This window comes from Dama dama, chromosome 8, assembly GCF_033118175.1.
Source record: "Dama dama isolate Ldn47 chromosome 8, ASM3311817v1, whole genome shotgun sequence".
Lineage (NCBI taxonomy): Eukaryota > Metazoa > Chordata > Mammalia > Artiodactyla > Cervidae > Dama > Dama dama.
Window position 1 is genome coordinate 14878755 of NC_083688.1, and position 22433 is coordinate 14901187.

The 22433-nt window shown below is 46.0% G+C and overlaps 1 protein-coding gene across 2 annotated transcripts; it reads right to left on the reverse strand.

Annotated features, from left to right (window-relative positions):
- Positions 1–38: 38 nt before the first annotated feature.
- Positions 39–20275, reverse strand: AK2 (adenylate kinase 2). Of its 2 annotated transcripts, XM_061148495.1 has the most exons (7): positions 20063–20268; positions 11482–11607; positions 9092–9202; positions 8868–8962; positions 4269–4341; positions 2902–3097; positions 39–911 (listed from the first exon to the last, which is right to left on the reverse strand). In XM_061148495.1, exons 1-7 carry the CDS (start codon positions 20159–20161, stop codon positions 907–909), a joined length of 705 nt encoding a protein of 234 aa, XP_061004478.1. In that variant the 5' UTR covers positions 20162–20268; the 3' UTR covers positions 39–906. The 2 variants fall into 2 exon arrangements, with proteins under 2 accessions (XP_061004478.1, XP_061004477.1); XM_061148494.1 differs by lacking the exon at positions 39–911 and having other exon boundaries at positions 2731–3097; positions 20063–20275.
- Positions 20276–22433: the final 2158 nt, after the last annotated feature.

Consider the following 22433-nt stretch of genomic DNA (forward strand, 5'->3'; position numbering starts at 1 on the left):
CCCACATCTCCTTAAAAAATGCCACAACAGGGGATACAAACTTTTCACACACTTTATTTAGGGGCCAAACAAGGCAGCATTTGGACAGTTAAGAAAGGCACCTCATTGAAAATAATACATCACAGTGTTGTAGAGTGATCCCGGTCATAGGATTTGAGGATGGAAAGGACAGTCTTTGGATAATGTTGCTTAGGACACTTGCTCATTCATTAAAGAGTCCTTTCACATAATGTGAATGGAGGAAGGCAAGAGTGCCGGACTGTGGCGTATGCTGGGTGGCTGCCGAGGTCTCACCCATGAGGGCAGGTAGGCTGGTAAATCAGCGGTGAGTATGGAAGGGAGGGACACCAGCCTGCCCCATGACTCCAGTAAGTCGGATTTGTTGAGATGCTGCCCCCAGGAACACACTCCATGTCTCTTTCACGTGTGGAGATGACGTTCTGATTTCATGGTATGGGTAACCAGGATTAGTAATCAACTCCCGCCCTGTTCCAAGCTATGGGGCAGACAGGACAATAGTGTGATTTCCTGCATTCCTGGGCTGGCATGAGGTTCTGATAAAAGCTGAGGTCTCTGGGCACTGAGACCTGTCCAGTTGTCACCAGTCCAAAGTAAATGAAAACAGGATTCCTTAGAAATAACACTGCATCTCCTTGTTTCTATTTATACCCTTGATTCAAGTGTTTTAAAAAATTAATTTTTCCCTTTGCTTATACTTTTAAGAGTCCTACTCCATGTAAAAGAAATTGCTTCACGGCAGCACAGCTCCTCTCCCCCTCTTGGGCCCTTGCCGCTCCTCCCTCCCCATCCTTACCCTGACCGCCCCTCCCTCTGCCCAGCACCTAAGAGCAGGGATCATGCCGTGGGGTGATGAGTACTGGTGCAGTCTCGCCTGGCCTTCTGTTACTAGGCTGAAATAAAGAGAAGACAAGAGAAAACAAAATGGGCGTTTAAAAACCAAGCAAACATCAGAGAAGGTTGGCATGCACACCCCAGCAACCAAATGCATTAAACACTGGACATTTCTCTGCCAGGTGAAAGCTCTCATGCCTGCTGAGGTTAAGTTCTGGAATTAAGCGAAGCAAATATTGAATTCTACCCACCCCCAAAAAAACATATGCACCCCCGACGACCTGCCCTTTCCCACTGGCAGCCCAAATAACACAAGTATGTGTGTGCACGTGTGAATGCACATGGATGGATGACAAATATTTGAGGAAGGATCATGCACACTCTATCAGCAATCATTCAAGGACCTCAACTTTGAGGCCAAGTGCCTGCCACTGTCCCCAGTCGAAGGGGAGTCAACTCTAAGATTCATGAGGTCACCTCACCCAGAGAAGCAGCCCAGATCCCGGCAGACACAGCAGACAGTTTTGATTTCACTCCCCTTCCTAGTCCATTCTCAGAAGTCATGTGCTTCCCAGAAACATCCCATGCCAGACTGGGTTTCCGTTAAGCATGGGTGGAGTTAGCTTCCAGCCAGGGAAACCAGGCAGAGCAGAGCCAGCAGACACAGAGGGACACAGATGGCCACGTACCGCAGCCAGTTTCCAGGCGGACAGAGGACAAGCCCTCTGGTGGTCCCACAGACAGCAGGAGAGCTCAGGTCAGGTGGGGGCTGGGCACTTGCGAGGCCACTGCACTGAGTCAGCAGAGTACCCTGGGCAGGTGGCATTATTTACTGGACCTGTCACTGACTTTTTAATGGTTTTTCCAGAGCCTGCTGTTTTTGCGGTCCCTCAGGGCAGTCTATTAATTCCTCTGTTTGCCACAGATCAAACCAGAGACCAAAAGGCACAGCGTGGACCTCAGGAAATGCCTAAGAGCCGGGAGCTGAGGTTAGGAAGAAAAGTTGGTTACTGCCATAGGTGATTTTATTTTGGGGGTGGTCCTTTCTTGGGGAGACTGTGGCCACCACCGTCATGACATAAGGGGTGAAGGACTGGATATGGAAGGGAGAGGGTTGAGTTCAAAAGGGATATATCTGATTTCATATCCTGTAGAGACTGGGCTTGAATAAATTCTAATCAACATGATCCCCAAATGATCCTCAAATCACCATTTTGTTCACACTTGGAAACAGAGCAAACATTAAAAATAAAGACAAATCTATCCTGCTGTTTTTGGGGAAGTGGACTGGCTGCTCTCAGATGCCCAGCCTGGATGTTCAGAAGATAGTCTGAATTCAAGAGGACCTTTCACCTGGTTTAATTCTTTGGCATCAATTTAGTATTCAACCCAGGAACCAAATGATTCCTACTTTACAGAACCATGGTGCAGATCACAAAAATAATTCAACTTGGCCAGGCTCTTTCTATGGTGATACCCTCTCCCAGTAATTTCTAGAATCTATAAAGTAAGTGCCTTTTCATTCCTGTTTAGGGGGAAAAAATTAATGATCCCTTTCCACACTGACCCGCTGACTTTTCATTATGGGTGAGAAAACAAGTGGAATTTCTGGCCAACAGCCTGCCATCAGGAACTGTAGCCCTGCCTGGCTGCACGTGACCCAGGACTTCTAATTAGCTGCTGGAGATGGAAAAATACCCAGTAACTTGTCTGGCTGGTTAGTTTATTTGGTTGAAAATAAAGAGTACAGCTAAAGAAGTAAACAGTCTCGCCTATAACTTAGGAAGTGTGAGAGTGTACACATACTGACACACGTATGCACGCACACACACACACACACACACACAGATGAGATGAGATTTGCACACACGCCAAAGGTACATGAAGCAAGTGCTTTTTTAATCAATACATCAAATGATATTCTTGCTGGCCTGAAGAAGCTTCTCTCTGCCTACTCTGCCATTCCCACCCACTCGTTCAACAGGGAAAGTAAGAAGGAAGAAATTCCTTTTTGGACCCGACATTAAATAAACACAACCAAGTCTTTACATGTGGCTTTGGAGAAGGCTGCTAGGATGCTTGCAAACACGACGTCAGGGGTCTGCGATGCATCAATGGCGGAGTGGATCCCCTGTTTACTGTAGTACTCCACCAGCGGGGTGGTTTGAGTGTGGTAGGCCTCCAGACGGATTTTCAAGGCCTTCTCATTATCGTCTGATCGGCGGATCAAGGGTTCCCCAGTGATCTGAGAACAAGAAGAGGGAAATGAAAGGCTGGGACTCGGCAAGGTCTCCTAATCCAAGGCCAGATGCAGATCTGAGATGCTGTCTGATCCCAAAGTCCATCACAGGGAAAGACAGACAATCTAGACTGCCTTCAATAGAGAACTATGAAGACCTTCACTATTTCCAGTGAGCTGGTCCCAGGAGCAGACCACCTGGTCCAGAGAAATTGCGGAGCCTGAAACAGCAACTGTGAGAACAGGGCTGAGGGAGGCGATGGGCAATGTCTTTCTCTCATAGCTGGTGCTCAGGCTGTTCAGCTTCCAGGACAAACACTTCGAGGGTCAGAAACAAGAAAGACAGAGGCCCCTGAGACCAGGAGCATACATCAAAATCAGGGCTGCAGTAGCAATTATGATCTTAACTGACTCAGTTTTTTTACCAGGCCATCAACGTTCTAAAAGTGGCAAGTGAGGGAGGGGATGATGAGTGATAGCATTGCAACTCTGAAATGTGACAAAGCTGACAGATGGCTTTGAAACCTGTATGACCTGATGAACTTGTCTCATTTGACAAAGGTTAAGTCCAGGAAATTTGTTCTGTTGTGGCCTGCATGTTCTGAAACAGATGAAATGAACTATTTATGGCAAATATTATAGCAACTATGTATGAAACTCTCCCTTTTACATCTGCAAACAATTGAAGACTGTCATAGGAACTTGGCAGTGTTAACCTGGCCAAGTTCTTCTGGAATCTGTAGGGCACAGTAGAGTCATTAGGGAGACAGGATATTCTTCTAAAGCGGGGCTGGTCAACAAACCTCTCTTCAGTCCTGTCCTCCCAACCCTGGCTTTAATTCGGGCTTCCAAGCAGCCTTCTCCTGATTAGTTCACCATTGAGGTTCCCATGATGCCAGGAAGGGGCTGCTCTGGACAAAACAGGTACAAACTGGGCACCATCAAGTAGCTGGCACGGGTGGCTACCTCAAGGCCAAGCAATAAATCACCTGGAGGGACCTCTAAAGATGAGCCACAGTCCATGTGATTTACATGACAGTGATACTTCTCATAGTTTAGTGATGCTGGTAGGAATAGAGGGAAGATGGGAAGAACAAAAGGAAGAAAAAAAGAAGAAAAAGTGAAGTAAGAAAGAAGAAGGAAAGAAAAGGACATTTTCCATCCTGAATTTACATACATCATCTTTCATGGGTTCCTTTGGGGGGTTGAACTCCTCGTGGTACGAGCGGCCACTCTGGGGGTGAATCAGTCTGCAAGACAGCAAATGAACATCAATCAGGCTGCTGGAACTCCAGGGGTCTCCAAGACCACAGGCACAGACAGAGAAGCTGGATGCAACGCCTTTAATCCAGCAGAGAAACCAGTTACAGGCATCCCTTGCTTAGGAAAATAACTGGGCTTATACCAGAGTGAGTATCTTTTCTCTTCTGACCCAACATTACAATAAGTGTCTGGCTGGCTGGCGGCTGGCATGACAGCCTGTGGGCTGTGTGTCCCATAGGTCTCACACAGCCACCCATGTGTTCACCTGTTCATTCAACAAGTGCTGACTAACTGCCTAGTCCAGTTCAGGTCTTGAGCTGAATCCAGAGGCTACAGAGAAGTGAGTCAAGATCCCTGGTCACAAACAGTGCTTAATGTAGAGAGGGAGACAAACGTGGAAATAAGTAACTACAACAGATGTGGTAATCCTTTAACAGAGACTTGGATAACCTGCCATGGTGGACAGAGGACAGAGAGACTACCCTTATTTTCTAACCTACTTTGGGTAAAAAACAAGAAAGGCACTATATGAAAAGCATGTGCTATGGACGCAGATGCCACCAGACAATACCGCACACCTCTGTGACCACAGAGAGCCCAGCCATCAGAGGGCAATATTCAAGGTGTCAAGAAAACTGACACATTAAGTCACAGAACAAAGAGCTCAAGAAGCAGCTTTTATCTGGCACAGGATATGTGGGTAGCAGCTGCCTCTCTGCCTTGTCCCCTTAGGCAATAAGCCCATGCCCATGGCTGGCAGTGGCCACACCACAGGAGCCCCGAAATCTAAGAAGGGAAGGAGGCAGGCCAAATGCTGCTCTGCAGCTGGGGCCCTCTCGAGTTCCCGTGGTCTCCCAATTCTATGCCAACCAAGATCTGCCTATTTAACTTATGGCGGCTCTCCTCATGAAGTCTGTTAGACCAGAGCTTCCCAACATTTTCTACCTCTTGGCAGGCACAGAAAGTACTCAGCGTGCTTGCTCTGGTGGAAGAGAGGGTCTGTATTTCAGCACATCAGTTGCGAAAGTTTGGGTCAGACTTCTGAAGCCACACAGATTTGCAAAACGCAGCACTGTGTTTTCATAACAGCATACTTTTGGGGGCCAAGGGGTCCATTTATAGAATAAGGTGGTGGGGGACAAGTGACTGCAATCATACAGCCCAAGGTTGAGCCTTTCTTTACTTGAGTTGCTGGAGGGGTTCCTCTGGTGCATTCACTGGAAATAACGCCCACTGGGAGACCCAGAGAGAGGAAGAGCAGGAGCTGGGGCTCGGCTACAGCTTTCTCTTTAGGAAGGGCTGGGGGCATGAGATGGGGACCATGTTTCTTTTTTCTTGCCGAACCTCGAAGCATGTGGGATCTTAATTCCTCAACCAGGATCCGAACCCATGCCCCCAAGCATGAAGTCGTAACCACTGGACCAGCAGGGAAGTCCCTGGACCATGTTTCGTCACCTTCTGCATAGCACAGGGCATATAGCAGCCAGGCTGCAACAAACACAGCTCTCTCCTCTCCATGTCTCTACATCAGCTCTTGCTCATTCTCAGATTCCCTCAGCCTTACAGTTATGTATAAACACACTGCTCCTTCTCCACCCCCAAATATCATCTTAAGAAGAATGCAAGACTCATTCCCTAGAAGGGAAAAGAAACCAATCTCCAAGTTCTTAAAATGGGACTGGTCTCAAGGACCAACCAAAACAGCTCTTAGAGCCACTGAGCCTGGCCTGGAGGTGAAGATGTGGGGGGGCCAGGCTGGGATGCTACAGCCTTGGCTGTGATACTTCAGACACCTGTGTTCTCATCCAGAGAATGGCAATGGCATAAGACATAAGAAACCAATGAAACCAGAGAGCCAACACCGAACAGGTTAAAACAAAACCCACCAGCCATACTTATGGCAAGGAATAAAATAATCGCCCATAAAATTATTAGAAGTGAGGCCTGAGCCAATTCAGAAGACATTTACAGTGGGGTCCTTATCGTGTCAGATAAGATCCATATTAAACTGGTTAGTTCCTGACTCTTTTTCTGGCAATCATCAGCACAGTGGACGATAAGGCAGAAAGCAGGCTTTTGGTGCTAGTTCTGCCACTGACATACATACAAATGGACTTGGAAAAGCACTTTCACAGTCTGACCTGTCCTGTTTCCTCCTCTGTGAGGAAAGCACTCACTTCCAAACCAGGAGACTGAGCCTTCCCTCTTTCGCCCTCTACAATTCTGTAGTTTGTTCTCCGAATCTCTCAGTTCCCCACCAGCCAACTTCAGCCTCATCACTCCACAGGTGGATCACACGAGGCTCCTTGGTGGGGTCCTTGTCTGTTTCTTCTTTCCCTCAATGGAGCCTGTATACCAGGACCAAGCCAATATTCTTACAGTGCTGTACTGGCCGCAGCACCTAGTGGCTTAAGAACATCCCATGACTCCTGACTCAGGCAGGTCTACCCTCTCTGCTCCTTGGCAGACCTTGCACCTTCCCAACCTCACTCATTCTACCACCCAGCCTGCCAGGCCATTTCTCCAGCTCTGGATATTCTTGCCTCTACTCCCTTCTGGGAAAGCCTCAAGAAAATCCTCTCTATCCAGGAAAGTCAAGTCTCACTTTATGTCTCTCTCATAGCCAACCTTCCCTCTCTGCCCGCAGGCTCTCTTACTGGACCCCTACTGCACTAAACAGCCCAGGTTTCATGTAGGGTTTGGGGACACTCTGAGGTCAGAGATGGGCACTGGTATATCCTCTCTTGGTCCCTTGCTCCCAGAGCTGTGCTGTGAACAAAGCAGGCACTTAGGAAGCTGGGCCAATCAGATCAAAGGTCCCTTGTGTCATCTAGCTCTGTTAACATTTACTTTGCAATGTCTGGGACCCCAGCCCTGGTGATGTCCCTTCCTATCAACCCTACTGCTTCTTGGACTGTATCAACTTTGCCTACTCTGTGCCAGTGCAAAGAAACAAAAAATCTGCACTGAAGGAGCCTATGTGATAGCTGGAAATATGAAACCTGGACATTTGAAAAAGAAATTAACTACAAGGTGCATTCCCCTGTATCTAACACCGCCTTCCAGAACACCTCTAACACTTATTCTGCTGCCTCTCTCCTTAAAGACACGAACTGCAGACACATGGGGGAAAATGCTCAACTTTTATAAATGTATAGAAGTATACATTTATACTTTATAAATGTATAGAAGTATACATTTATACTTTATAAATGTATAAAAGTAGTACATTTATAATAAAAAAAGTCCCCCTTAATTATATAACTTACATGTACTACAATGGTCAGAGCATCAGTTTGACAGTAGACAACTAGAAGAAACACAAGTATACAACAACTAGGGAATAATGAAGTAAATGATGGTTCATCTACTGTGAAATAACATGCAGCAATGAAAAATAATGGTCACAGAAGTCTGGTTCAAGATGGAAAGCTGACCACCTTCCTGAGATTCCATTAAAATGACTAAAGCGGGATTTCCCTGGCAGTCCAGTGGTTAAGACTTTGCCTTCCAATGCAAGGGGCATGGTTTCCACCCCTGGCCGGGGAGCTAAGATTCCACATGCTTTGTGGCCAAAATCCAAATCATAAAACAGAAACAATATTGTAACAAATTCAATAAAAGACTTTAAAAATGGTCCACATTTAAAAAAAAGAAAAAAAAAAAACCTTTAGAAATAAAGTGTACTATTGGTACAGTAATAGACAAATAGATGAATTTTCTAAAAAGTAAATAAAATGACTAAGGGATAAAAATTAGCTATGGTCTATAATCAAGATAAGAACAGGAGGGTCTATTAGTAGTTGGAAGCTTCCCAGGTATCTCTGGAAGGCAGCACAAGGCAGATGTAGAGTGATGGTGAAAGGGTTAAGAGCAATGGCACTCTTTAAGAGCCACTTGTCAGAAGCAGAAGCGTTTCTGTGTTCAATGTTAACTCCCATAGACAAGTCAGCACTTTAAAACAAAACACACAAATAAATTAGTGTTTTTTGCTAAGCTGGCTGTACCATGAACAAAATTTTCTTCAATTTTTTAAACTCTGTGAAGATGGTCCTACTATTTTTATAACAAATAAAAAGCCTACAGCAAGGTGTGGTAACTCCAACTGAAATCAAACTTAAAAAGCACTAAAATGCAGATACACATGTAAGGAATTTAGTATTTCTTAAGCACCCATGTGAGCAAGGTTCTGAACTATGCACAACATGCTATCTACCATGCACAATGGTTCCTTGAAGCAGGTACTATTAACCCCATGCAACATAAGGATACAGCCTTAGAGAGGTTAAGAAACTTGCCTAGGGTCAGAGTTAAGAGGTGACAGGACTGAGCTGCTGCTGGACTTCGGATCCCTTGCTCTTCTTTCCACATCCCCATCCCATGTCACCAAATAAGATCAATCCACGTGGAAATGGCACTAAGCTTCGTGGCTGGGATTAGGCCAGAGCAGTTCCCGTGGTCTGCCAAAGCTCTGAGGAAGCATGAAAAGAAGGGACCTTCAGGGGACAAATACCTTCCTGTGATTCTCCGGATGAGCAGAGAGTCTGGGATGCTGAACTCAATCACAGAATCAAGCTTCTCTTTCCTCTTCTCCATGAGGTCATCAAGCTGTAAAAAGAGCATGTGGCCCACCTAAGCTACCAGAGCTTGATAAGACCCATTTCCCTCAAAGGAATAAAGAGATAAAGGGCCAGGATTTGCTTTCCTGCCTTGGTGATAAAAAACCAAGTCACTCACCATTTCTGCCTGCCTCACAGTCCGAGGGAAGCCATCTAGAAGAAAACCATTTTTGCATGGAGGGGTCTCCAAATTCTTTTCAATGAGCTCCACGACCATTTCATCGCTCACCTGGAAGTCAAGAACAAAACAGTTGTTGGGATTATATCCATTAAGTAGGTGGCATCAGCCCAACTCCAGGGTTACAAGTCTGTGTCTGTATAGCCTGATTACTAAACAGGTTCTTGATCCCAAAGCAGCAAAAATCAGAGCACCTATGGAGTGGCTCCCTTTGGAAGATTCAGTTTCATGATTATTTCTGTAGTTGCCACACATGCATTCTCTTCCCTTGAGACTCTCCTGTGTCCCAGTAATCTGGGAGAGGAAAGAGGATTCCAGGGCCTGTCACCCTACCCAGAGACCTTCAAGTCTTAGGTCCCAAAGGCCTCTCTGGCTATTCGTCAGAGTCCTAATCATCAGATAACAGCTTCTCAGCAAATAGCTGTCCTCTAAACACAAGACAGTGAGGGTATACGGCTGAAAGACCACCTGAGGAAGGCTCCAGGAGAGAAAGAGGGTTGATCAAAATGTCAAAAGGCACCAACTTAACCTGTTTCACAATTTTGATTAGGCTAACAGTAAAGTGACCCAGGCCACCCTGGACATGAAGCAACAGTTTACTGACCTGACAAGACTGGGTCAGAACCAAGGAGCCAGCCCAACACCCTCTGAGCCTCTCTGAAAACCCTAGTAAAGATCCTCTCTGGCTTTCAAAAACTGGTTTTCCTCCTGGGTTATCACTGGAAGAAAAGGTCCCTGCCAGTGCTAAAGTGAAGGCTGCCCATTTTGGCAGCTAATGCTCTTATCTCCTGGGACCAGCTGTGAACTTGGGGACAAAGTATAAGCTCTGCGACTAAGTGAAGGCTAGAGATAAGTAATCTCATTGTCACATCCCATTTTTTTCTCAGTACAGGATCTTCTATCAAGGTCCAAAGTCCAAAATACTGAGCAGCAGTGACTGACAGCCTCACTCACATGAAGGGAAAGCTAGAAATAAAGGGGCAGTAGGCGCATCAGCAGAGCTACCCCAGCTCCAAAATCTCAAAGCCTGGCAGGAAGTAACTCAGCCCAGCATGTGCCCTAACCAACATACTAAGATATGTAAAGACCAGAGGCCCAAGCACAAAATGATTCTTCCCAAGACCAAGTCCCAGAAAAACTCAGTTACGATTAAGCTCTGGCACCCGGATGGTGCTAGTGGTAAAGAATCCGCCTGCCAATGCAGGAGACATAAGAGACAGGGGTTCGATCCTGGGATTGGGAAGATTCCCTGGAGGAGGGGATGGCAATCGACTCCAGTATTCTTGCCTGGAGAACTCCATGGACAGAGGAGTCTGGCAGGCTACAGTCCATATGGTCGCACAGAGTCAGATACTACTGAAGCAACTTAGCACACACACTAACCAAAAACGATCTAGTGGATAACAAATTGTACTTCTCCTATCAGATCAACTGGACTAAAAACAAGAGAAAATGCTATTATAGTCTCCAAATAAGAAGGATACTTTTGTTAACTGCCAAGCAACCCCTCTGTTAAGAGACACAAAAGACAGTCACAAAAGTAAGTAAAAGCACTCTGTGCCTTTTTGAGTCCTCTCTTGAAGGACCCTTGAGTTCCGGTCTAGGGATGTCAGTTTTGTTTCTGGCCCTAAAAACTAGGCGTATATTGCAAAATACGTCAGCACAAAGGAACTTCAAGAATACTGTGAATAAAATCAGTGCCATAAATTCAGAATAAACCAAGCAGACTTGCTAACATAAAAGTTCATATAATCTTCCAGTTTGTTAAAACACCCCACAGCACAGGGCTGCCTGACAGAACTTTCTACAATGATTAAAATGTTCTATCTCGGGGCTTCCCTGGTGGCTCAGTGATCTGCCTGACAATGTAGAAGACAGGTTCGATCCCTGATCCGGGAGGTTCCCACATGCCGTGGGGCAACTAAGCCCATGTGCCCCAACTACTGAGCCTGTGCTCTAGAGCCTGGGAGCCACAGCTACTGAGCCCACAACGCCACAACTACTGCGGAGCTCATGCTCCACAAGAGAAACCACCGCAATGAGAAGCCTGCACACTGCAACTGGAGAGCCGCTCCCACTCGCCACAACTAGAGAAACGCCTGTGCGGCAATGATGATGCAACATACCCGAAAATAAATAAATAAAATTATAAATATTAAAAAGTTCTATATCTGTGCTGGATAGCAGAAACCTGAAATGTGGCAAGTGAAACTGAGAAAGTTAACTTTAAATTAAAATGAATTTCAATAGCTACATGTGGCTGCTGGTCACCCTGGCAGGGCAGACCTGGGCTGAGGAAGATCAACCTTCATTGGTCCCACCGAACCTACCAGCTTCCCGGCATCCATAGTTGCTTTCAGCTTCTTTCCCAGCTCTGAGCCAGAAGCCACCATGGCCCTCAGCATGTCTCCAGTAGCCAAATGGCAGACACAGAAGTTTTCAGCCAATTTGGGTGCCTGTGGAGGGGAAGACAAAACACAGGATACGGTTAACAGTGCAGGCCTTGGAGTTTGACTGCCTGGGTATGAATCTGACCCTGCCACTTATTGGCTGTGTGCACAAGAGCCAATTTCCTTACCTGTAACAGGGATAAAACTACCTTACATTATATTCTAACCTATGATTATAGGGTTGCAGTAAGAATTACATGAGATAATATATGGAAGGCACTTGCAACAGTGCACCTAGCACAGGAAATCGCCATAAATATCAGCTATTATCACTGCTTTCACTAGACACACTAGTGACACATAAGCCTCAGCTCCCCATTATGAAGGGAATAGAAACAGCAATACCAACACTTCACACAGTTGCCCTGAAGTTTAAATGAGTTCACGTATATAAAGCACTTGGCACAATGCCTGGCATGTAATATGTTGAATGAGTATTTGCCAAAGGAATGGATGTGTGGATGTCAAGTACTGTGGTCACTAGTGTGGGAGGCAACTGGAGCCAGATGCAGAAGTTTCTCCCTGGCAGACGCGGTCTTCCCCTTCCCTGTCACTAGGTAGCTGCATTACCTGGGCCAAATCACTTAACCTCTCGAGAGGCAGAGTTTTTTAATCTGTTTAAAATGAAAGCACAAAGGCTCCATCTCAAAAGGTAGCAGTGAGCATCAGATGAGCTATATATGAAGACCACCTGACAAGCAGTGGGGCTTCCCAAGCGGGTAAAGAACCCACCTGCCAATGCAGGAGACATAAGAGATGTGAGTTTGATCCCTGGGTCAGGAAGATCCCCGGAAGAGGAAACGGCAACCCACTCCAGCATTTTTGCCTGGAGAATCCCACGGGCAGACGACCCTGGCAGACTACATTCCATAGGATCGTGGAATCAGACACGACTGAAGCGACTTAGAACAGCAGAGCACCTGGCGAAGTAAGCTCTTGGTAGGTTTAGTAGGCAGGAGAGCCTTTTGGTTAAGAGCACGGGCTGGAGAGTCAGACTGCCTGGGTTTCATACACCAGGTCTGCCAAGATTGGATATGTGACTTGAGAAAAACTCTATCACTTTTGTAAATTTTAAATTTCCTCTAGGTAAAATGGAGATGGTACTATCATCTCCTATATCACTGGATTGATGAGATTATGAAGAATCACTGTAAGTGCTCAGGAAGCATCAACTGTTACTGTGACCCCTGCCTTAATTCCATGTTCATTCATACGCCTCTTCTAAGAACCTTGCTGGGAGCCAGTGAAACAGATGAATAGGAGACACAGACTCTGTCCCCTACGAGAGCTCACAGTTCAGTAGACTACACAACTGAGTGAATACCAGAAGAGGAAGAGACCCTGGACAGTTCCACACTGGTTTTGCAGAGGCAAAAAAGAACGTAGAATTCAAAAGGAACAGAATCAGTTCAAAAGCCTAATACTTACCTTTCTGGTTCAACTGTTTTAGAAAATAAGTAGGGTGGGGACCTTGTTCAAACCAGTTTGTTAGGAGTTTTCTTAGGTGCACACGATAAAAGCTAAATAGACAGGGTTCAGTGCAACAAGTGCTGGTTTGTGAGTCACGGACTGATTCAGCTCAAGCAAAGAACTTCGGAGCAAAACAGAATCCAGGTGAGGTGTTAAAAACAGCACTTTAGAAAAGCAATGAAGGTCAGGCCCCTCTGGCAATGGAAAGTCTCTGGTTCTTTGGGCTGGCACAGCGGCCACAAAATCAGAAGGCTGTGCTTTTCTGGCGATCTTTCTTCTTGGTTGTTGAAATTAACTTGGGTGGAAAATTTGGAGGTCACGCCTTTTCCAAGGGAGAGACCAACCAAAACACCAGTGAAGCGCTGTCAGCACAGAACCTTACCATCCTATTTTTATCACCCCAAATCACAGGACACTTTTGTTCTGTTCCAGGTGACTGGCCTCTGCAGCTCTGTGGAACAACACTCCCAGAGGGAAGGGGTGGCATGGAGCAAGACTAACGCCTTCATTTTTTGCTGGATGCACAGGAATCATCATGGTGGGCTGCAAAGAGCATGAACTGAGGAGTCAGACAGATCTGCATATGAACCTGGCAGCCCCCAAAAGCTGTATGACCTTTGGCTAGTTACTTAACTTCTCAGAATCTGTTTCCTCACCAGTTAAATGGGGGTCAATGTCTACTTCACAGGGCTGTTGTGAGGATAAAATGAAATAAAGTACCCAAAACATCAGACACACTGTGTGTGTGTGCGCTCACTCAGTTGTGTCTGACTCTATGTGACCCCCCAGGCAGATTCTTAACCACTGCGCCACCTGGGAAACCCCAGACACTGTAAGCATTCAGTAATTAGAAGACTGCCTTCATGGTCTTTATTTTTTACACTATTCTTTAATTGCAAACTATAGAAGCAGCCTGATGAAATGGCTGTATTATATTCCCCTGACTTCACACTTATACTTCAAAGCAATGCTTTTTCTACTCCAAACCACCTAAGGATGCTGCTGAAATACAGATTCTAGTTCAGTAGGGTGGGGCCTGAGCTTCAAGATTGGCTATGCTGCTGACCCTTGGGCCATACTCTGCTGCGGCTGAGGCCCTGAGCCACAGGTCTCACTAGCCACGGGCCACTGTCGAGCCCAAGAAACAGGCACCTCACCTGTGTGAGAAACCTGTGGCTTGGGAAGGTGTGGGTCAGAAAGGCTCCAACTGTTAGCATGGGAGGCAGCGTGGTGGGGCGAGCGTTCTCCAACTTCAGTGTGTTACCACAACCTTCTAGGGCACGTGCTAAAAGTACAAAGCCAGGCCCATCTTTAAAGTGTATGATTGAGCGGCTTTCAGACCTGTTATGGGGACTTGGTAAGATTATATATATATATACAAAAGAATTCAGCACAGCGCCCGGCATTTAGGGAAATAAAGGGAAACTGATAGTCAAGATTTGATTTAATCATGATCACTTGTCTTCTCAGGGGCTTCCCAGGTGGCTCAGTGGTAAAGAATCTACCTGCTAATGCAGGAGACGTAAGAAACATGGGTTTGATCCCTGGGTTGGGAAGATCCCACAGAGAAAATGGCAACCCCTCCAGTATTCTTGCCTGGAAAATTCCATGGACAGAGGAGTCTGGTGAGCTACAGTCCATGGGGTCGCAAAGAGTCGGACTGAGTGACTGAGCACACACACTTGTTTTCTCACCTCAACATCGTCTGTGCAGTCTTTCCCACTTTCACCTCCAGTGCTTCTGCACATGCAGCTGCAATCATCTAAAATACTGCTGGACACGCCACCCACCCCCCAAAACACACACACATTCAGAAGCCTCAACGTTCCCCCAGGACGAGGGAGAAGTTCTAATAGCTCAGTAACATGCTCCATGTCCTCCCCAACCAATTTGCTTTCTCTCCCAAGCTACTCAAATTGGCCTCCACAAGCCCCCTACCCGGATGCCCTGCACCACTGCTAATAGCTGCTCTGTGTTTGGTTTCCAAATACATAAGCATCTCCATGGACCTCAGCTCAAGCTCCTCTCTATGGAGGAATACCCTCTCCCTTCCCCTTACTGGTCCAAGTCCTACCCTCCCCCTTCTAGAGTCAACTTCTGAGCATCTTTCCCCCATCAAAAACCTCCCCAACTATCCTTTCTTCCTCCGAGAAGGAATCATCAGCTAACTGGGTGTTTGCAAGATGCCAAGCAATTTTTCCATGCATTGTTTTACAGTATGTATAATACATAACTGAAGAAGGAAATGGCAACCCACTCCAGTATTCTTGCCTGGGAAATCCTATGGACAGAGGAGCCTGGCGGGCTACTGTCCATGGGGGTGCAAAGAGTCAGACATGACTTAGCAACTAAACCACATAATACATAACAAATACAGGAGGTAGTAACTATTTTTATCAGCATTTTACAAGTGAAATTCAGAGGCTAAGTTGCTCCAAATCGCAAAGTTAGTAACGGCAGACCTGGTAACTGGTCTCAAGGCTGTCAAGCCTTAGCTCTTATCCATGACACTAAATAGCCTTCTTTACCCTGCAGCTCTAGCAAGGAACTTACCTAACAAAACATGCCACCACCACCCCCAAAACCTTAGTGCTGTCCTTGGGGAAGGTATGTATGTGTGTGTGTGTGGAAGGGAGTACAAGGAGGCCTTCTTGATATGGGTACAAGCTACACAAGTATGTTCACATGTGAAAATTCATCAAGCTGCCCTCTTAAGATGTCTGCACCTTTCTCTATGTGTATTATACTTCAATTAAAGTCTTAAAAGCACAAAAACCTGTATTTGAATTTCAGCTCTGCCTTTTAACTGACCATGTAACCTCAGGCTAGTGATTCTTTGAGACTATTTCCTCATCTATAAATTGGTGTATCAGTGGGTAGGTAGAAGAAAGAATGGAACATTCTTCACTGGAAGGGTAGGAGGAAGAACAGAAGAGTCTCAACATATCACAAGTAAAGGTGGCTCTGTCGTGTCCAACTCTTTATGACCCCATGGACTATACAGTCCATGGAATTCTCCAGGCCAGAATACTGGAGTGGGTAGCCTATCCCGTCTCCAGTAGATCTTTCTGACCCAGGAATCGAACTGGGGTCTCCTGCATTGCAGGCCGATTCTTTACCAACTGAGCTATCAGGGAAGCCCTCAACAAATCATAGTCCTTGTTCTAACCCTGAACTATCCGAGCAGTTGTCAGTCACTCATCAGTACTTCCCCTGTGGTACTCTGCAGTAGTAAGTACTGCTTGCATCTATGTTCGTTTCTGCTCCTATACCTAGATTGCAAGCAACAACAGGATGTTAATGATGTTCAAGAAATCAGTCACAAGTTCAAATCCTATTTTTGCTACTTTACCTATGTCCTAGGGCAAGATACAGACTGGGCCTCAGTTTATTAGTAAAAAGGCAAAGATAACAACAGGACTGTCCTCCAAGGGCTGAAAGATTAAATCAGATGACATTAAATCTGGATTAAAAGGATTAAATCTCTGGCTGGGGAGGTGTGGGGGAGATGGGAGGGATATGGGGGGGGGTGGATCTGTCACAGAACCCAGGAAAGGGTGACTATTTTGCAATACTACACCCTCTTGAAGGCTACCCTGCAGCTCTAGCAAGGAACATGCCTAAGAAAACATGCACAGGATAGGAGACAAATCTAACCCAGGGCAGCAGAAAGAGCAGGAGCTCCAGAGTCATTTCAGAAGCAAGAGCAGCCAATTACTTGCCCTGTAACCCAGAGAACAAGCTCTTTGGGCTTTAGTTTCTCTAGTTGTAAAAGGGGGAATAAGAACATGGGTCTCACTGAGTTTGCTTCTGCACTGTGTTAGCGCACAGACGTAACTGACCAATCCTGATCTGCAAGATGGCAGCTGACAGCCCACACGTGCTGGCCGTGAAGAACCGGTGTCAGCTGGACACATGGAAGAAACCATGAGAGGGCTTGGCAGAGGAAAACAGGAAACATGTCCCTGCTTTTGGCCACACCCTAGGAACATCCAACCCCAAAAGGGAGACAGGGAAATAAGGTTATTTAAACAAAATAACAAACCCATATGGTCCAGATATTTTAGACATTATTATGCTGATGCAAAAGCAGGCAGTTTAAAAATGTTTAACTATTTTAGTTAAAACTAAGTTTTAAAAGGAAACAATTATTTCAGTCATGCCAACATTAAATACCTAAGACACTGAGTTTATAGAGGTGTAAAAGGAAGCACCAGTGGGAAGAAAAAAACTACTGAGTAGGTACTAGGTACTAATCCAAGGTACAGGACAACCTGTAAACTGAAAGAAACTTGAGGGTCTTCCCTGGTGGTCCAGCAGCTAAGACTCCAAGCTCCCTATGCAGGGGGCCGGGGTTCAACCCTCAGTCAAGGAACAAGATCCACATGGCTCAGCTAAAGATTGAAGATGCTGTGTGTGGCCACTAAGACCCAGTGCAGTCAAATAAATACATAAACACTTAAAATACTCATAAAATAGACTTGAAATGCAAATGAATAGAAACATAAACATTTACTCCTACTATTTATTTTTTATGGGACATTATGTTTTTCCACAAAAAAAAATAATGTCTTTTAGATACACACTGAAATATTTACAAATGAAATGTTACAATATCTGGGAGCTTCTTTCAAATCATTTGTGAAGGGAGACTGGATGGGGAAGGAATGGCCACCAGCTGATGGTAGCTGGGCCTGGATAATATGTACCTGGGAGCTCATTACACCATCCTGTCGTCTTTTGTGTATTCAAACTCTTTATAATTAAAAGCTGGGGTGTGTCTGCAGGCTACAAGCTGCTGCAGGCTGCCACTCTGCAACCTCTGATTTATGAAGTTTTAACTCCTTAAAACTACAACTGCCAGCATCCCTATGGTTCCGAATACCTTAAGAAAGGTGTACAGAGGTTAAGCAACTTGTGTAAATTTTACCCTTTCAAGTCCCAGCTAAAATCACATCTCCCTGACTTCCATAAGGCCTTCTCTGACCAACTCTCATCATATATACACCCTTATAAGTCAGCTCATAGGTAGAATTTCCCCCAAAACTTCCCGAGTACATCACCCTTTACACTGAGATACAACTGAGTTGGGGGTTGAGGGAATGTATTATCAATTAAGATGAAAGAGTCGACAATTACTGAACACCTACTATGCACCAGGTTGTCATCTAGGTGTGCTTTACAGACATATAATTTTCCAGTATCCCTGTCAATTTTTGGTCTAGAGGGACAAGAACCTTCTCTGTCTTGTTTACTGTTCTACCTCCAATGTCTGGTGCTCAAGAAATGCTGAATGCGTAAGTATTATCTCCATTTTTCAGCTGGCAGCAGTGAGGCCTAAGTTACAAGTTTGTTAAACTGTCAAGCCCTTGCCTCAGCACTGAGACGGGCTGTTCATTTCATAACCACTGAAATTATTAACTTCAATATGAACTATGAAAAAAAAAATCAATGCATTTGAGTTACCTTGTTTATTTTGGTCACTCACAGAAAAAGTCCATAGAGTTTAGGATTAAACATACCTAGCCGCAGGTTACCTAATAACTGAGGGTGGTGGCAGCAACAGGAAAGAGGAACCTTCAGTGTGAAAGGACAAGGGGATTAGGTAACAGTCAGCCTCAAAGGGCAAATCGGCTCTGGCTACAGACAGAAAAGGGAAAGTGGTCTTTCTTGACTGAGTGCGTGCATGCTCAGTTATGTTCAACTCTTTGCAATCCTATGGACTGCAGCCCACCACGTCCTCTGTCCATGGGGTTTTTCAGGCAAGAATACTGGAGTGGGTTGCCATCTCCTTCTCCACGGGATCATCCCCATCCAGGGATCAAACCCAAATCTCCTGCACTGGCAGGCAGATTCTCTACCATTGAGCTATTTCGGAAGCACTTCTTGACCTAGTAGCCAGAGCTGAAAAGCAAAGTCACAGGAATGAACTGAATCCTCCCAGACTCCCCTTCTCTGCATCATCCATATCTAGTAACCTCATCAAGTGCGAAGAAATGTGCTGGGTGTTGCAAGAGTTCCAAGAAAGAGTAGACAAGTTGTCTGCCCAGACTTTGCAATCTCTGCAAGGACTAGGAATAGAGGAGGGGGCACAGAGCAGCATCCAGAACCCCATTTCCTTAGGAGCTCAGATTTTCAGGAATTCTTTCTTTAGATCCTAATAACCAGCAAAATCCTGAGGTCTGGAAGGGGTGGGGACAATTCCAGGAGGATAATAATCCAATCTATGGGCTTCCAAATCCTGAGATCATAAATCTCATTCCTGACCTATGGGCCCATTATGTCCCAGGTGCCAAGAGAGAGGCCTCACAGTCAGCAGAAAGTGACCTCACTCCAATCACGCAGAGCCTTGAGGTTCCAGGCTCCTTGAGGTCAATTTTACTAACTCGGGAAAGTCATCTGACCTCTCCAAGCCTGTTTTCTTACCTGTACATTGAGGTACCCTCTCTCATCCACCTAACTTGGCTCAAACAGGTCATACCTCACTTCTCTGAGTAGTTCTCCTTATCAGCACAGGACAGCTCGCGCTCTCCCCCACGTCCGGGAGATGCTCCTCCGCCTTCAGGTATTAGTCAATACCAGAAACGTACCCCTATCGGGTGCGTAACCCTGGAACGTAATCCACTGTCATATCGCACTGAGTCTAGGGTCCCTGTCTCCAACTCGGGTTCCGATCTACATGCCTCAGCCCAGGGTTCACCCTTACCCTTCAAATATTCTCAGCTTATAAACCCTAAAGGAAACTACTCAGTCCTTAGATCCTCTAACACAGCACCTCAGGCCTGGGGCACTCAAGAACTCTAACTCAGACTCCCTCGACCTCCAACTTGGACCCTCCCCAAAACACCTGCCAGAACTCCAGACGCCAGCCAGGGAACCCCCAGTCCAGGCCTCAGCCCGCGCGGCCTGAGTCTGGGGCGAACCGGACCTTCGGCCGCCTTGACCTTGGAGTTCCACGGGCTCCACCGACAAGCCCGGCTCAGCAGCTCACCTGGGTACCCTTGCCGGCTCCGGGCGGCCCTAAGAGCACGGCTCGGATGCCTTTAGGAGACTCTGGGACCGGTTCGGGCGCGGGCACGTTGGGAGCCATGGCCGCCAAAAGCTCTCACTGCTCAACTCGCCCGCACACCTCTCAGGTCCAGAGCTTCCAGGCCAGCGCGCCACGCACGCCACGCACGCCTCGCTCGCCGCTCACACTGGTCCGTCGCCACGTCCATCAGTCTGCTCCGCCCGCCGCTGAGCGCGACGGAAACTTCAGCTTACCAACCACGCAGCCAGACTGGGGAAAGCTGCTTTTGATTGGACAGAATCGGTGAGGGAGTAGGAAGGGGCGGGCCACCATGTACGAAGGGGCGGGGCTCGCGGCGGGTGTGCGGAGTGGGCGGGAAAACGTGAAGCAAGCCTACAGGCCGGCATCGGGGTTCTAGGTAGGCTTTTGACAGTTAATGGCACGGGCAACCCGAGTGAAGTCCTATAAAATTGCCCGTGGGAGAACAAATGAGTGAAATCAGTTTTAGGAGACAAATTGGCTAATATGTATCAAATATCCTTTGGTCTAGCAGTTCTACTTCCAGGAAATCCAAGGACATAATCTAGGATATACGTAAAGACTTGTTTAACAAAGATATTAATTATAGCGCTTACAACAGTCCCCAAACCTGAAACACATAAAAACAACAAAGGCAATATCCTAAATGTTCAACAATAAGCTTAGTTAAATAAATAGCAAAAGGTTTGTATACTGAAACCCCCTCACCCAGTTCTATATTTAATCATGTGGGAAAATGGATACAAAATTGCAGTTACAACAAGATCACAGTTTTGTTTGATAGTTATAAGTGATGATCTTTACAGGGTGTGATTAATGGAGCAGTCTTCCCTTTTCTGTGCATTTTTATATTTTCAAAAAGGTCTGTAATGAATTCTGTAATAAGCAGGAAAAGGGAGTTTTTCTCAAAAGACGTGTCCTTCTCTTGGACAGCTTTATGGTGTGTGAAAGTTTCATCCACACCCTCCAGGAAGCAACCCCTGAGGTCCTGGCAAGATCAGCCCCAAGGGCCCCTTTGGACCTTTAGTCCAGAGTGTGATTATGAAGCAATTTTGTTTCTCCACAGACTTACGGCAACTCATTTCCTTTTTTTCCCCCTTTTTCTGTTTTTCCCCCTAGCCTCACCAAGTGGCATGTAGGATCTCAGTTCCTCAACCTGGAATTGAACCCGTGGCCCCTGCAGTGAAAGGGCAGAGTTTTAACCACTGGACTGCTAAGAAAGTCCCACAACTCATTTTCTACATCCTGGAAATGAATTTCCTATCTCTTCAGCTTGGTTTCTTCTATTTTACCTCACAAAAGAAGTTGACATTCATTCCTCATGCCTACACTTGTCTTCTGAGGTTCCTGACCTTAGAGAATGCAGTGATGATTATGCCATTTAAAAACCAAACATTTAATTGGCTGCACAGGTATTAGTTGAGGCGTTTCGGCATGTGGGATCTTTTGTTGCAGCATGCAAACTCTTAGTTGCAGCATGTGGGATCTAGTTTCTTGACCAGGGATTGAACCTGGGCCCCCTGCTTTGGGAACGCAGTGTTTTAGCCACTGGACCACCAAGAAAGTCCCATTATGCCCATTTTTTCAGGAAGATATGCAGTGACCAGCCCAAAGCCATACAGTAGTGGAGTCACAATTGACCCTGAGAATCGCAAGCTGGTGCCCCAGGGAGCACAAGCTTCATGAAGGTGAGAGTGGAAACCTCTAGTTGCCTCAAAGTCATTTCAAGAAGATCAGAGTTTATAGAGGTCTGATGCGCTCAGGGCACTAGAACAAGAAGGAATAAGAGCAGCCTTTCCCTTCTACCATCAACCCCTACAATGATTCTAGCCAGGGATGGAGCCCCCAGAAAGGAAAACAGCTAAGATTACACAGAAACACACAAAATGTCAGGGTTATTCATTCAGGTTTTTAAAATGTCCTAGTCTTTGGGCATACTAAGGATCATAAAGGGAATATTGACAGCTCAGGGGAAGGAGAGAGTACCTCATTCTTCTTTCACTCAACTATTAAATTTTAGTAATAGCTGCTATCATCTACGTATTATTGAGTACTGTGTGCCAAATTGCATGCCAGCACTGTGCTCAAAACTTTATATCCATTGTCTCATTTAGTTCTCACAACAGACTATACATGCGGTCACTGCTTTATTATGTGCAGTTTTTAAAATAGAGGAAACAAAGGCACAGAAAGGTTAGATCTTCTGACTGGCCGGTACCCAGCCCTGCCAGGTGAAAAGACAGTCTCTGGAGATGTGAGACGCACAGCGCAGCTGGGTTCCAGCCAGAGGAATCATGGAGGTTTCTGCAAGAGG

Coding starts and splice junctions, on each gene's coding strand:
- AK2 (XM_061148494.1), bottom strand. CDS start 20,161: ATGGCTCCCAACGTGCCCGCGCCCGAACCGGTCCCAGAGTCTCCTAAA. Junction 9,203..11,481: donor CTATGGATGCCGGGAAGCTG/GTAGGTTCGGTG, acceptor CTTGACTTCCAG/GTGAGCGATGAAATGGTCGT. Junction 3,098..4,268: donor AGGAACCCATGAAAGATGAT/GTATGTAAATTC, acceptor TCTTGTTCTCAG/ATCACTGGGGAACCCTTGAT.